The sequence below is a fragment of the Corvus moneduloides genome, chromosome 9 (genome assembly GCF_009650955.1).
Source record: "Corvus moneduloides isolate bCorMon1 chromosome 9, bCorMon1.pri, whole genome shotgun sequence".
NCBI lineage: Eukaryota > Metazoa > Chordata > Aves > Passeriformes > Corvidae > Corvus > Corvus moneduloides.
This window is the reverse complement of record NC_045484.1, coordinates 30,242,912-30,256,053: the sequence shown is the minus strand read 5'-3', so window position 1 is coordinate 30,256,053 and position 13,142 is coordinate 30,242,912. Positions and strand designations below refer to the sequence as shown.

The following is a 13,142-nucleotide window of genomic DNA, read 5'->3' as shown; positions in this document are numbered from 1 at the left end:
TAACTCCTAAGCTGCTGGAGGTTTTTAGAGACATCTCAAGGGAAGAAACTCATACATGGTGGTGATGGGAATGTGTGGGTGTGAAGCACTCTGTCCTGACCTGTGTTTCAGAGTGGCAGGCAGCACTCCACCTTCTCAACAGAGTCCAGCCGCAGCCTCCTCATCTGCCTGCTCTGGGTGCTGAAGAACGCAGACGAGAGCGTCCTGCAGAAGTGGTTCACAGACCTGTCAGTGCTGCAGCTCAACCGCCTGCTGGACCTGCTCTATCTCTGTGTGTCCTGCTTTGAGTACAAGGTACTGCCAAGCTGAAACCTCCTGCAGTCCCTCCTGGGCCCTGCTGTGGACCTTTACACTCCCATCCTTTACACGACTGCAGAAAGGCATTTCCTGCTCTCTCCAAAGTATTTCCTGTATTCACAATCCCAAGGTCAGGCTTTTCCCGTGTTTACTTCTCAGCCATGTGAATGTCTCTGCCTTGTTCCACTTCTCAAGCAGTTTGTGCTGCTTGCCCCTCATCTGGGAGCTGCTGCAGTATCACTTTGAAAAGAGAATTTTCTGTAGCAATGCTGGAATCTGAGTGATTTATCTGCCTACCAACTCAATCTGTATTCCTTTCTTGCTGCATGTTTTTAACAGGAAACATATTTTCAGTTGATAATTCTCAGAAAATATCCCAATTTGAAAGAATCTTCCCTCATGGTTTTTTTTTGGAACTTTCAGGGCAAGAAAGTGTTTGAAAGAATGAACAGTCTGACGTTTAAGAAGTCGAAAGACATGAGAGCCAAACTTGAAGAAGCAATTTTGGGCAGCATAGGGGCAAGGCAGGAAATGGTCCGAAGAAGTAGAGGACAGCTGGGTAAGTAAAGGAGTCCTCTGTGCCATCCCATTTTTTCCAAAAACTTCTCCTCCCATCCCTAACAATTATTTTCACCCATCTGTGGTGTGGGATACAGGTGAAGAGGCCCCTAGGAAAGCTGTTTGCAGTTTGCAGCATCTTTCCCTGGGTCTGCTAAATCTCTGCACTTTTCCTAAATTGAGACGATTTATTTATTACTTGACTGCCTTTTTAAGTGAGATCACATCTCATTTATGGGATGTTCTTGCCTTAATTTTTTCCAGTGTAGCATCTTCTAGAGTGTCCTGTTTAAGGATCAGAGAGGAAAGCAAACTGCCTGATCTTGCTTTGATAGTTCTGAAAAGGCCTGGATGTTTCTGCTGGCTTAAGGAGATGTGAAATAACTGTAGTTGGGCTAACAGGCACCTTCTGATGATTTTTACTGTTTGTAAAACCCAGTAATTTTTATGAACACTCAAATTCAAAGGGTGGCCCAGGGATTAGGACAAGAATCAGATCTGTGGTTTTGTCTCCTGCTCTGCCATACACGAGCCTGTCACTGTGGGCTAAGATGGATAGGTAGTTTAGAGTCATAATTAAGGAATCACTTCAGAGAGATGAGAACATTTATTTTTTTTCTTAATGTGGACAGATTGTCTGTATTACTTGAAATTCCCCTGCCCTCCCAGCAATGAGAACAAAAGATTGTGAGGTGGGAAACGGGGGCTTTGGAACACTCTTAGAACATTTCTGGGTGCCAGCTGAGGAAAGCAGTGTTGGAATGCTGAGGATTGGCACACTCAGGCTTCTCGTGCAGTCCAAGGAAGGGACTCCTCTTACCAGTGAGGGTCTCAGCTGCCTCTCTGTGTCTCATGCCACTCAGCAGGGATAGAATTAGGGCCGTGTAAACATCCTGGGTGAGTGCCACAGCCTCAGGCTCTAGCAGGTCATCTTTGCTGCCACCTGCCACTTGTGAGCAGATCTGGAGCTGCTGCTCGTGCAGCAGAAATGAGCATCAGCTGACTGCTGTTGTTTTGCTGTTCTCCTGCAGAGAGGAGCCCTTCTGGGAGCGCCTTTGGAAGTCAAGAGAATCTGAGGTGGAGAAAGGATATGACTCACTGGCGGCAGAACACAGAGAAGCTTGACAAGTAACTCTGCCTTATCCTTCTGCTCTACCCATGGGCCAGGGCCTGTGAGAGCAGGGCCCCCCTCCCCACAGAAGGTCACTGCCAGCAGCCACTCAGCCCTTGTGCCACTGGGTTGGACAGGGCTGGCATTGTGGAGAAAAAAAAGCAAAGAGCTTTTACTCCGACACTGCCCTCCCAACTCTTTGCCTTTCCACTGTCCCATGCTTCCTTAGACTTTCAAATGAGATTTAAAGAGATTTATGCAATCCATTCCTTTCTTAAAACCCTGCCGTAAGCTGTAATTTAGAGGGAAGATCCATTAACAGTTTCCACAGATAGCATATATATCTCATGTCATATTTCCTTTATTCCATAAGAGCATTCTGGAGTTCACAAAGCTCGCTTTCCTTTCCTGTCCTAATCCATCACTTTGATTGTTTTTCCACATGTGCTGTGCTTTTAGAAGCCACAAACCAGCCAGGTACTGTAGCATTGGTGTGCAGTTCTTATAAATTGCCATTTTGTACATCTGCAGACTCAATCATCACAGCGTTGTTTGTGATGCTTGGCAGAATTTCTCAGTGTGTGTGTGCAACTGACTGGAATGAGCTCTTTTGGCTTATTACACCCATTTCCTTGAAAATTCCCTCTCTTGGTGTGGTTTAATCTGGAGGGCTCAGGAGTTGTGTTTGAGCTTTGCTGTGCACGTTTTCTGTCTCCTCAAATTGCAACCTGCAGTCTCCATCCTCCCAGCAAAAGAATTGTTCCTTATCCTAGGAAAGCAATCTCAGCCCAAGTGAAGCTCTGAAGAAACTGAGGAATGGGATCCTCAGAGCCCAGATGGAGATCAGGCCAAATTTTACTCTTGCAGACACTGACTCTCCCTGGAGTAGAAAGCAATTCTTCACAGCTTTTAGTTGCTTTGCCCCACACAAAAATGTAATTTCTCCTTATGACAAGTAGTGGATTTTTGTCCAAGGCTCCAGTCCTGTTGAGTCATTGGGAAAGACCAGGGGATTTCAACCTGCTGATGAAATGGTGTAGATACAAATTCCAGAGTCATGTCAGTTTAAAATTTGGCCTGAAGGACTCATCAGTTCACTGCCAGCACTGGGTCTGAGCCCTCCCCTTCCCTGAAGGACCTCACGGACACATTTAACAGCTGTGGAATTCCTTGATGGTCAAAGGATGGTGTCTCACCTCACAAAATGAGCTGCTTAGATAAAACTCTCCAGAGCTGCTTTCTAACCCCTGCTTGCTGTGACTGGGTCTGCTGTGTCCTGTGTGTGTAGGTAGAGCCTGGCCCTTTGAAACCCCATAAACAAGACTTTTCACCCCAAGAACTGTGCACAGCTTGCAGCTGCTGTCATTTTATGCAGATGAAATTATTTTATGTGGGGCCAGGTCCCAAAACTTCCTATCCTGGAGATGTTGGGTGTGTGACCCAGCTCCCAGAGGATGTGAAGTGTGGCAGGAAGGGCTGCTGCAATACAGCTCCAAGAGCCAAATAGTTCCTCTCTCTTTCTGTGTATTTTTCTGGGATTTTGGTCACCCTTCTGCTGGGATTTGGCCTGGTACGAGTCTGTCAGAGATGGCACCTGTGGCAGGGCAGGCCAGGGTCGGGCTCTTTCAGTACAGCACTGGATCTCTGCCCAGTGCAGCTGGTGCCACTGGAAAGGGCTGGCTTCTGCTGAATTCCTGGAGCCACAGGTGTGAGTGGGTGTCTGGACTTTGCAAAGTTTTCCAGGAGAGCGAGTGCTTGGCATGGAACAGCAAAACCGAGACCTTCTCCTCAGAGAGGAAGTTATGCTTTGAGGATTAAATGCAGTGTAGCTTGGAGAGAGAAGGTTGCACCCTGGCAGGCTGCACTGGGCTGCTCCCAGCGTGAGTGCAGGTTCCCAGCTCATGTAGCACCACCGTGTGTCCACAGCCTGCAGCATAAAGCCACATGTCCTGTTCCTGGTTGTGCTGTCGCATGCCTAACAATGCTGCTGAGCCACTTTGGAGTGGGACTTGGGGTCTAAACTGTTGTTGTGTTCCTGGGAGAGTAATGAAGTGTCAGAGAGCAGTGTGAGCTCTCCTAGCATGATGAACGTGAAGCCTCTGTAAGTCTGTACTTGTAAAAAACTGAGTTTTCCTTCCTGTCTTCTCAGTGGGTGCTTTGAAATACCCTTGTAGTGTTGTCCAGTGATAAATATACAAACAGTAACTGGGAGTTTCCTGCTAGTGAGAGAACATTTTTGACTGGAAAATACAGAGGTCTGTTTCTTAATCAGGAAGTAATTTTACTGCTTTGTTTTCTCTGATTAGGTCAAGGGCAGAGATAGAACATGAGGCTCTCATCGATGGGAATCTTGCAACAGAAGCCAACCTGATCATTTTGGATACTCTAGAGATAGTTGTACAGGTGAGGTTGATAAGAAAATGGAGATGTAATGGCATTACAGTCACCTGGCCAGGCAGCACTTTGTTAAACAAAACCTCCCTGCTGCTCCTTGCTGCCTGAGTGCTGAGAGAGCTGTTCAGCTGCAGCAGGAAGGGGGGTTCCCAAACCTGCCTCAGATCATTGGGTTCCAGGTCAGCCTCTTGGTTCTGTGCTCAGCTCACTTTGTCCCCTGATTTCCTGGGCATGGGCTGGGAGCAGGCAGGGGGATACTTCCCAAATCCACCTCTGAGCTGCAGAGAGACCCAGGAATTGCAAGGATTGTACTTTGTGCCTGAACAACCCAGCTAGAGCCCAGCTATGGGCTTGTCCTCTAGTAGAACAATGTCCCCAAAGGTCAGAGCCTCACTGGGAACAGAGAATCCCCATTCCACCTGCTTTATCCACGAATCAGGTGTTGCTCACCTGGGGATTGGCTCAGAATGGGGCTGTTTCGCAGGCCCAGCTGAGTGGGTAATTCCCCTGTGCAAAGGGCATCTGGTCAGAGCTGTTTGCTCTCTCCCACACACACAGGAGGTTCATTTTTCTCATGGAATCTTGGTTTCCCTTTGCAGACCGTGTCTGTGACGGAGTCCAAGGAGAGCATCCTCGGCGGGGTGCTCAAAGTGCTGCTGCACAGCATGGCCTGCAACCAAAGTGCCCTTTACCTCCAGCACTGCTTTGCCACACAGAGAGCTTTGGTCTCAAAGGTGAATCCCCTGTGGGGGCTGAAATCCACCCTGAGGGAGGAAGGCACTGTTTCTTCTTTTGTATGGGCTCCCCTCCCTAAGCTGTTGTTATTTTGGGCAGTATCAATTTTCAGGCAGTGTAGCCTGGCTGGGTTTTCATGGGCAGTACCTGCATTTCTGCATTTTGGGGTTAGCTGCACCAAAAAGTGCAGCTCTCACAACCTGGGTGGGGTGTGGGTTCCAGCTGGCTGGTGCTGAGTGGGAAGAGGCACCTGCTCAGTGGAGAGCACAAGGTACAGGTGGGGTTTAAGCTGGACAAATCTCACTTCAAATGGATTTGTTTCCCAGTTTCTGTAGGTGTGCTGGGAGAAGCTCTAAGTTTTAAGCTTGAGTTTTTGGGAGTGATGTAAATCAGTGTGGGGGTGTAGATGTAGGAGCAAGTTGTGGGGGGAGGTAAAATGTGTTGCCTTCCAGTGCTGCCAGTTTTGCCTTACTGTAGAATGATTCACAGGAACATCACTCCCCTCAAAACAGAGAGATTGGGCTCCCTCTTATTCCAGTGTACCCTCACTGCTGCCTGTTTGTCCAAGTGTTCATTCCTGCCTGTCCAAGCACTGATTTCCTCCTGTGCTGTTTTCCAGTTCCCTGAGCTGCTGTTTGAGGAGGAGACAGAGCAATGTGCAGACCTGTGCCTGAGGCTCCTAAGGCACTGCAGCAGCAGCATCAGCACCATCAGGTCACATGCCAGTGCATCCCTGTACCTCCTCATGAGGCAGAACTTCGAGATTGGGAACGTGAGTCCTGCTCTTCACTGGGTTGTTGCAGATAATGGGGTTGAGGGCTGCTGGCTTTGGGTACTGTCCCTCACAGAACTGGGAGACACCTTGGTTCTGGGCCCAGGGACTGTGGGGGGATTGACAGCACCAAAGATAACGGGAATCCAGTTTTTAGGCTTGACCAAACCAAAAGCAGCTGCCTGGGATTGAGGCTGTATCATGAGAGCATCATCCTGTCCAGGGTGTGTGAGAGGAGACCATGTGGAAGGAGACAACACTAACATATTTGCAGGAGAACCTTTACCTGGAACTAAATAATCATCAGGTTATGAAGTTTGGCAGCACCAGGTTTATTCTAATCACTGCTCTGAGACAGCCTTTCTAGCAAAACTTCAGTTTTCTTTTTTCTGTCAGGTCAGGAGGAGGGTGCCATGACCAAAGCACTGATACTGCACTGTCTCCAGGCTGCTGAAATACCATAACAACATCTCTGTTGCAGAACTTTGCCAGAGTGAAGATGCAGGTGACCATGTCCCTCTCATCCCTGGTGGGGACATCCCAGAACTTCAATGAAGAATTTCTGCGACGTTCCCTTAAGACTATTCTGACGTATGCTGAAGAAGATCTGGAACTTAGGGAGACAACATTTCCTGACCAGGTAAAAGACATAAACCACAAGACAAGTAATACGTGATTCATTAACAGGCTGTGCCTAAACCTCCATCTAGAACTGGAGTTTGCATGCATTCCTTGAAAAGAGTTTGTTTTTTGGTTTTTTTAATCTTCTAGTCACATAAAACTCAGGTCTTTGATTACTTCTGACAAGATACAAACACTCAAAGATTCAGTGACCACGTTCCTCACATACCAATGTGTAGCTCAATTCCCATTGCCAGTTCTTCACAACAGCTTGTTTTTCACAGGTCCAGGATTTAGTGTTCAACCTCCATATGATCCTGTCAGACACAGTTAAAATGAAGGAGCACCAGGAAGATCCAGAAATGCTGATTGACCTGATGTACAGGTAGAGTTGGCACTGTAGGCAGAGGAGATGTCAGTGTTCCATTTGCTTGAGCAAGGCTTGGTGCCTCCTGCACTCCTGGAGGTCTTGTGTTGCTGTGAGCTTTGATTGCTTGTTTTTCATTAGCAATTATTTTACTTTGAACTTAATCCTGTTTTAAACTGCTTGCCATGATCCCGTGTCACCTGAAAACAGCACAGCTACTGGCTGTTTAGATTTGGGCTCAGATGCTGCACATTTGGGCACTTGAAAGACTTGATTTTGGAGGAGTTTTTGGGTCTCACTGCTCACAGACCCGTATGTGCCTGTCTTTTGTGTTTGAATGTGGTATTGATAGGTTTTGTTTGGCATCTAGGCAGCTTACCTTGGATAAAAGTAGTTTCATTCCCCAGCCATCCCTGGAAATCTCCTCCTGCACCTGAGTAGAGAGAACTCTCCCTGCTTGCTTCAGGGAAAACTTGGGGATCTTCCAGCACCTGCTTGCCCAAAAGGCTTTCTGGTGGTACATTCAATGGTCTCCCTATGCAAAAGATATTCCAGAGCCATGTTAAGCTCCCAAGTGCCAAATTTCTGCACAAATGGCTCTGAAAGGCTTCTTAGAAGTCAGCAGAGGTTTTGTCGTAGGGAGCCAGCCAGGTGTGCTCTGACTGTCCCACACCTTTGGATTGCTACCAGTCTCAGGTGAGACATGGACTTTGGTCAAGAGCTTCAGCATCCCCCACTGCTCCCCCACCACTAACTGGCTCAAAAATCTGTAATTTAGGGTGACTTCCCATCTGTAGAGCTTCTTGTCTCAGGAAGAGACAGCACTGAGGGGGGTTGGTGTTTAAGCAGAGGGGACCAAATGTGGTGTGAAAAAACCATGCTGAAGGGCTGTGCTGGTTCAGAAGGAAAGGGAATGAAGTCACAGAGGGTTTCTCTTCCTTCAGGATTGCCAAGGGCTACCAGAATTCCCCCGACCTGCGGCTGACGTGGCTGCAGAACATGGCAGGCAAGCACTCTGAGAGGAGCAACCACGCCGAGTCCGCCCAGTGCCTGGTGCACTCAGCAGCCCTGGTGGCCGAGTACCTGAGCATGCTGGAGGACAGGAAATACCTCCCTGTGGGCTGTGTTACATTTCAGGTGGGGATTATCCTCTCCAAGGGATTTTTGGGGTTTGCTGCTGAGGTACAAAGTGTCTCCATGTGCTGGGTGTCCTTGTGCTTACATCCCGAAACCGTGCTCACTCTGTTGTGTGAATGAAATGCTGCTCTGTGAGATTAGAAATGTGTATTTTATTTATATGCTCTACAAAAATAGATGTGTGTATATATATATATATATATACACACACACTACAGAAATAGAAAGCTATATTTTACATATATACTCTACAAAAATAGAAAGCTGTATTTTATATATATATATACTTCATGAAAATAGAAGGCCACCTTGGTAGAAATTCCAGTATTTGACTGCAAATCAGCTGGCTTTCAAAGTACTGAAAGTGTTGAGTGTCGTTTAAATTGAGTAAATGTATTTTAATCTATCTCCTCAGAACATATCTTCCAATGTTTTGGAAGAGTCAGCAGTTTCTGATGATGTTGTGTCCCCAGATGAAGAAGGAATCTGTTCTGGGAAGTATTTTACAGAAGCTGGTCTGGTGGGATTGCTGGAACAGGCTGCAGCATCTTTCTCCATGGTAGAAGACTTTAATTTCTTTACCTCCCTTCTCCAGCAACCTCACACTGCTGGGCAGTAGGAAGTAAAATGTTTTTTTCTCTGAGTGTGTAATTGTATTGTAAATGTTTAATTTAACTTGGAGTTCTAATTAAGGCCTCTGGAGTAAACTGTGCCAAGGGTGGGATCTGGGAGCAAGAGGCCTTGGTGTGTTCCCAGTGCCTTTCACCTCCTCACTGCACGTTTGGGAGTTCACAATGGGAAAAAAGACCATGGTGGTTTTCCCTCTCTTCAAAAAGAGTGGGATGAGAGCTTTGTGTGACCAGGGTGGATGCACTGCCACCAGTGCATCCATCAGAGGCCAAGGAAAACAAGTGAATTAATTCCCACTACACAGTATGGAGTGTCATTCACTGGGCTTAAGTGCAAGCAGCAATAATTCCAGGGCAAAAACCTGGAATTCCTGCTAAGCCACTCTATACAGTCACTGCCCACAGTGGGCTGGACCCACTCCATGAGAGAGATCCTAAGGATTTTCCAAAGTCCATCTCTCCTGGAGTGCCAGAAGTGGATGCAGAAGTCACACAGGCTGGAGATGTCCTGCACAGAAAAAGCTGTGCTGTGCACTTAATCTTTTCCATATTTAATTCCCGTACATTTGGTTAGGATCCTGTTTAGCTTGTTGTGCATTTGTGCCTGTGTCCATCCAAAATATCCCAGGACTGGTTGTGTTAATGATCTTAATTACTAATAGCAAGGTGTAACACAGCAGGCTCTTGGTCTCAGGGGTAACTGAGGATTTTATTCCATTTATCTCTGGGTACATTTTAAGAAAAGATGTGACTGCCCCACAATGGTGTCTCAGCCACCTTTTCATTTTGCAGTTTGATCATTTAAATGCTGTATGTGTAATTCTGGCTGTTGAATTGATGGAGCAATCTGATGGGCCTTATTTTTGTAGGCTGGCATGTATGAAGCAGTTAATGAGGTTTACAAAGTCCTTATTCCTATTCATGAAGCCAACAGAGATGCCAAGAAGTTGTCTACAATTCATGGTAAACTGCAGGAAGCATTCAGCAAGATTGTTCACCAGGTAACGGCTTGAATTTTCAGCTGCAGGGTGAATTGTGAAGGGACTTCAAATGCTCAGTGCAAGGAAAATGATTCCAGGAGAATTGTCAAACGATGATCCACAGTAAATACAGGGATCATTAACAGGAGGTTTTATCCCTCTGGAATTTAACACGAGAGAACATCACATACCAAGTTTTGTTGTAACTTCACGACTGCCCAAGAGTTAAAAATTCCAGTTTATCCTTTCAGATGTTCTTTTAAACTGTGTTTTGCATGCTGGGAAAACCCACTGTACCTTGCCTTTAGCCTGGTAGGTAACATCCAGAAATGCTGGGGGGTTTATTTGTTTGTTCATGTGGTGGTTAAATAATTGAAGGAAGCTTTCTAAACTTGGATGGTGCAAAAGCCACCAGCTTTTAAGGGCTGGTGAGAGCCTGGCTGTGCTGGGCCAGAGGAGGCTGCTTTGGATGCATGATGACTTAGAACCATTGAAACCATTGCAGGGTTATTGCTGGTCATGTTTTGGCCTTTGAAACTCTTTTTTTGGTTTCTGTGACATGCCCTTTTTACTTTTTATCACACAGAGTACTGGCTGGGAGGTAGGTAACTCCATCTTAGTTAGCAAAGAACACTAATTGAGTTTCCAGATGACTCACGCCAACGCTTGCCCACATGTGCTAGTTGTGGGTATTTCTGTTGCTGTCTGCTGTTTAAAACAATTCATTAACCAAAGAAATACCAATAAACCATGGTTGTAGTAGGAATTTCTTCATAAGCAGCTGTAGGTAGTGCATGGATGCTGACGTGTTCCACTAATGAGGTTCTTTGGTGAATGAGCCACTGTATCATCACTAGTTTGTTTTTACAATTTGTTTATATTTCTTTCCATCAGCATTGACACAGAAAATCATCCCTCCATACCATATTTTCACCCCACCCACAGGGGTCGATTTAAGCACCAATGCTCAGAGGTACCAAACACAAACCTGGTTTGCTGCAGGTGCACCTTTGATCTCAGAGGAGAAACTGCTTCCTTCTGTTCTCAGTCAATTTATGTAGGGGTTTATCTGGCAGGAAAAGGGCTCAGTTGTGTTAACTGGGGCCAGTTTTTCTGCCTGGGTTTTTGAGGAGGCTGTCTGCTCACAGTTCTGCAACACACACCACGAGAACCACGCTTTTGGGTTAAAAATGGACAAAGCAATTGATTAATCTGCAGGGCCAGTTTGACTCCAGCCCTAGTCCAGTTGGCACAGTGGGTGCATGAGCATGGAGAAGTCTCAGAAAGCACTAAAAAGCTCTGTGAATATGATGTTATTTGTTTAGGCTTCATCTTTCCAGTTTCTCTCTGCTTTCTGTGGATCAGGCAGCTCATTTTGGGCCACCTCCCTCCAGGTTTCTACCACACACTGACTGAACTGAGGCTGCAACCAAACACCTTTGGTGTTGTGGGACATAATTTGGGCTGGTGATGTCTGCATGTCAGTTTTAATTCCAGCCTAGCAAAAAAAGGAAATGGAGCAGCTTAAAATAAACCCTGACACTTCAGGGCTGGCCCTGGAACTCGTCCCCTTGTCCCCACGGAAGGTCCAGGCAGACACAGCAGCACAGCAGAGAACCTGTCCTAGGTGTGGAAATGATGTAAATGTGTTCAAGCCAACAAGGCCTGTGAGCATCTATTTTATTATTCTGCCCCTAAATCGACCCCTGGAGAGACTCCTGCCATTGGTTATGATTCTAACACCACTTGGTCATGTTTTACTGCATGGTAAAAGACACCGTGGGTTCAGCTCTCGTCTGTCATCGTGCTCCTTCATTGCCACACTTTTTCTGACCTTTGTGCTTTGTAGCTTTCAGGTTTGTTGCATGTTTTGCCCTTTTTTTCTCCCTTATTTGAAATATTTTAATGGATGCTCACCCTTTTTTTTTTAATTTTAAAATTTATTTGCTGCCAATTTGCTGCTTGTTTGTTTTATGGAATTTCCCTAATTAAATACTTTCTGTTTTCTCCTCTATCGCCCTGGTTGCTGACCCTCCTCCCCACTCTTACTATTGTCTGTTGTGGTAAGTTCCTACTTGTGGAATTTTTTTTCCCTTTCTCTGCCCCTTTTCCCCCCACCTCCCCTTTTTGTTTTTTTTTTTGTTTGTTTTACACTGTGGAACCCCCAATTTCATTTTAACAAAGAGCTATGCCAACAGCAACACCCCCCTCATGGCACAAGAAGTGTGGTGTTGCCAACTACAAGCATTGCAGTGTCCTGAGTCTGACACCAAAGCATTCCTGAGCTCTCCTTAAACACACCAAGTGAAAGGCTTTGTGTGTTTATTCATGGAATAAATATTAAATTCATTCTGTTGGTTTGCTTTCCAGTTAGGAAAGTTAAGAAAAAAATTTTTTCATGCTGCACCATCAGTATTTAAAAATGCTTTTTAAGCTGTGCAGGGGGAGGTTGCCAGTGAATAACAGGACTCCAGGAGCTGATCCTTTCCCAGAAAAAATCAATATTGGAAGACTTGTAGTAGTTGGCAGCACTGTAAAGGACCTTGGGTTAAAATTGAGCAGAAAAACAACAGTGCTGAGTTTGGTAAAGATGGTTGGATTCTGCATTTGGAAGGTGTTGCTTTTATTCCTACACCCTTCAGGCAGCTGCTGCTGTCTTGGTGAAGGAAGCAGATGATTCCTCTTGCATCTGATTTATTTTTTTTTTCTCCAAATCTTGTTGGCAAAGCTTTTTGTGTGCGTGCAAGAAATAACCCCAAAACTTTATTCCCAGCAATTTGGAAAGGTATTTACCATGCATAATAACAAATCATGAACCTTCATAAGTCATGGTGGCTGTTACCTGCTCTGCCAGTTGTGTGATGGCTATTCAGTGTTCACCTTCATTCTCTTCTCCTCCCAAAGTCCTATTATTTTTGATAAAATAATAGGAGATACAATGCTTTTAATAATTCCTCCCTCATACCTGCATTTTTAGCTCTTGCCAGAAACAAGACCATGGAGCATTAAGTTACTTGTTCAGTTTCCACTGCTGTGGTTGGGAAGTGGTTTGGTGTTGGCTGAGTTTCAGAGATCCCAGTATGGAGCCATCCCCTATCCCTAATGCCAGGCATGGAGCTGAGCTCTGCTCATCCCAGGGAACTGGCAGCTCCTGAGTGTCCCTGGGAGGCATGGAGTGGTCTGGAGGTGTTTCTCCCAAATGGATTTGCTTCCATTCCCTTGCTTCCAGGCACAGATTCCCAGCATGAGTCACATCAGGGGCTGACAGTGCTCCTCACTGCTGGCTCTTCTCCCTGGGGTCCCTTTAACTGGGGTTCAGCATCTGGATTTACCAGGGAAAGCCAGGGTCTGCATGGGAATGAGCTGGGAGCTGCCCTCACACAGGGACAGGGAATCTCACAGGGCTTCCCTGCAGCTCTGCCACTCCTGGGGCTCCCCAATGCCCCAAAACTATTATTTTATGGATTTAGTAAATGCCAGCAGAACTCCTTAGTGATTTATCCTGATCAACAGGCAGCATCCTCTTCCTCCCCTGTTATTT

At 46.1% G+C, this 13,142-nt stretch overlaps 1 protein-coding gene across 15 annotated transcripts in view; it reads left to right on the top strand.

Moving 5' to 3' along the window:
• DOCK7 (dedicator of cytokinesis 7) overlaps positions 1 to 13,142 on the top strand; it is a 92,592-nt gene that overhangs the window by 70,359 nt on the left and 9,091 nt on the right. For 5 of the 15 annotated variants that reach the window (XM_032118612.1, XM_032118609.1, XM_032118608.1 and 2 more), the window contains 13 exons: positions 112 to 294; positions 721 to 856; positions 1,887 to 1,983; positions 2,426 to 2,443; positions 4,273 to 4,369; positions 4,960 to 5,094; positions 5,715 to 5,867; positions 6,349 to 6,507; positions 6,773 to 6,873; positions 7,800 to 7,992; positions 8,408 to 8,551; positions 9,491 to 9,622; positions 10,188 to 10,202. In XM_032118612.1, coding sequence (XP_031974503.1) covers positions 112 to 294; positions 721 to 856; positions 1,887 to 1,983; positions 2,426 to 2,443; positions 4,273 to 4,369; positions 4,960 to 5,094; positions 5,715 to 5,867; positions 6,349 to 6,507; positions 6,773 to 6,873; positions 7,800 to 7,992; positions 8,408 to 8,551; positions 9,491 to 9,622; positions 10,188 to 10,202 — 1,563 coding nt within the window. The remainder of the gene's footprint in view (positions 1 to 111; positions 295 to 720; positions 857 to 1,886; positions 1,984 to 2,425; positions 2,444 to 4,272; positions 4,370 to 4,959; positions 5,095 to 5,714; positions 5,868 to 6,348; positions 6,508 to 6,772; positions 6,874 to 7,799; positions 7,993 to 8,407; positions 8,552 to 9,490; positions 9,623 to 10,187; positions 10,203 to 13,142) is intronic. The other 10 variants (XM_032118614.1, XM_032118606.1, XM_032118604.1 and 7 more) reach the window with 3 other exon arrangements.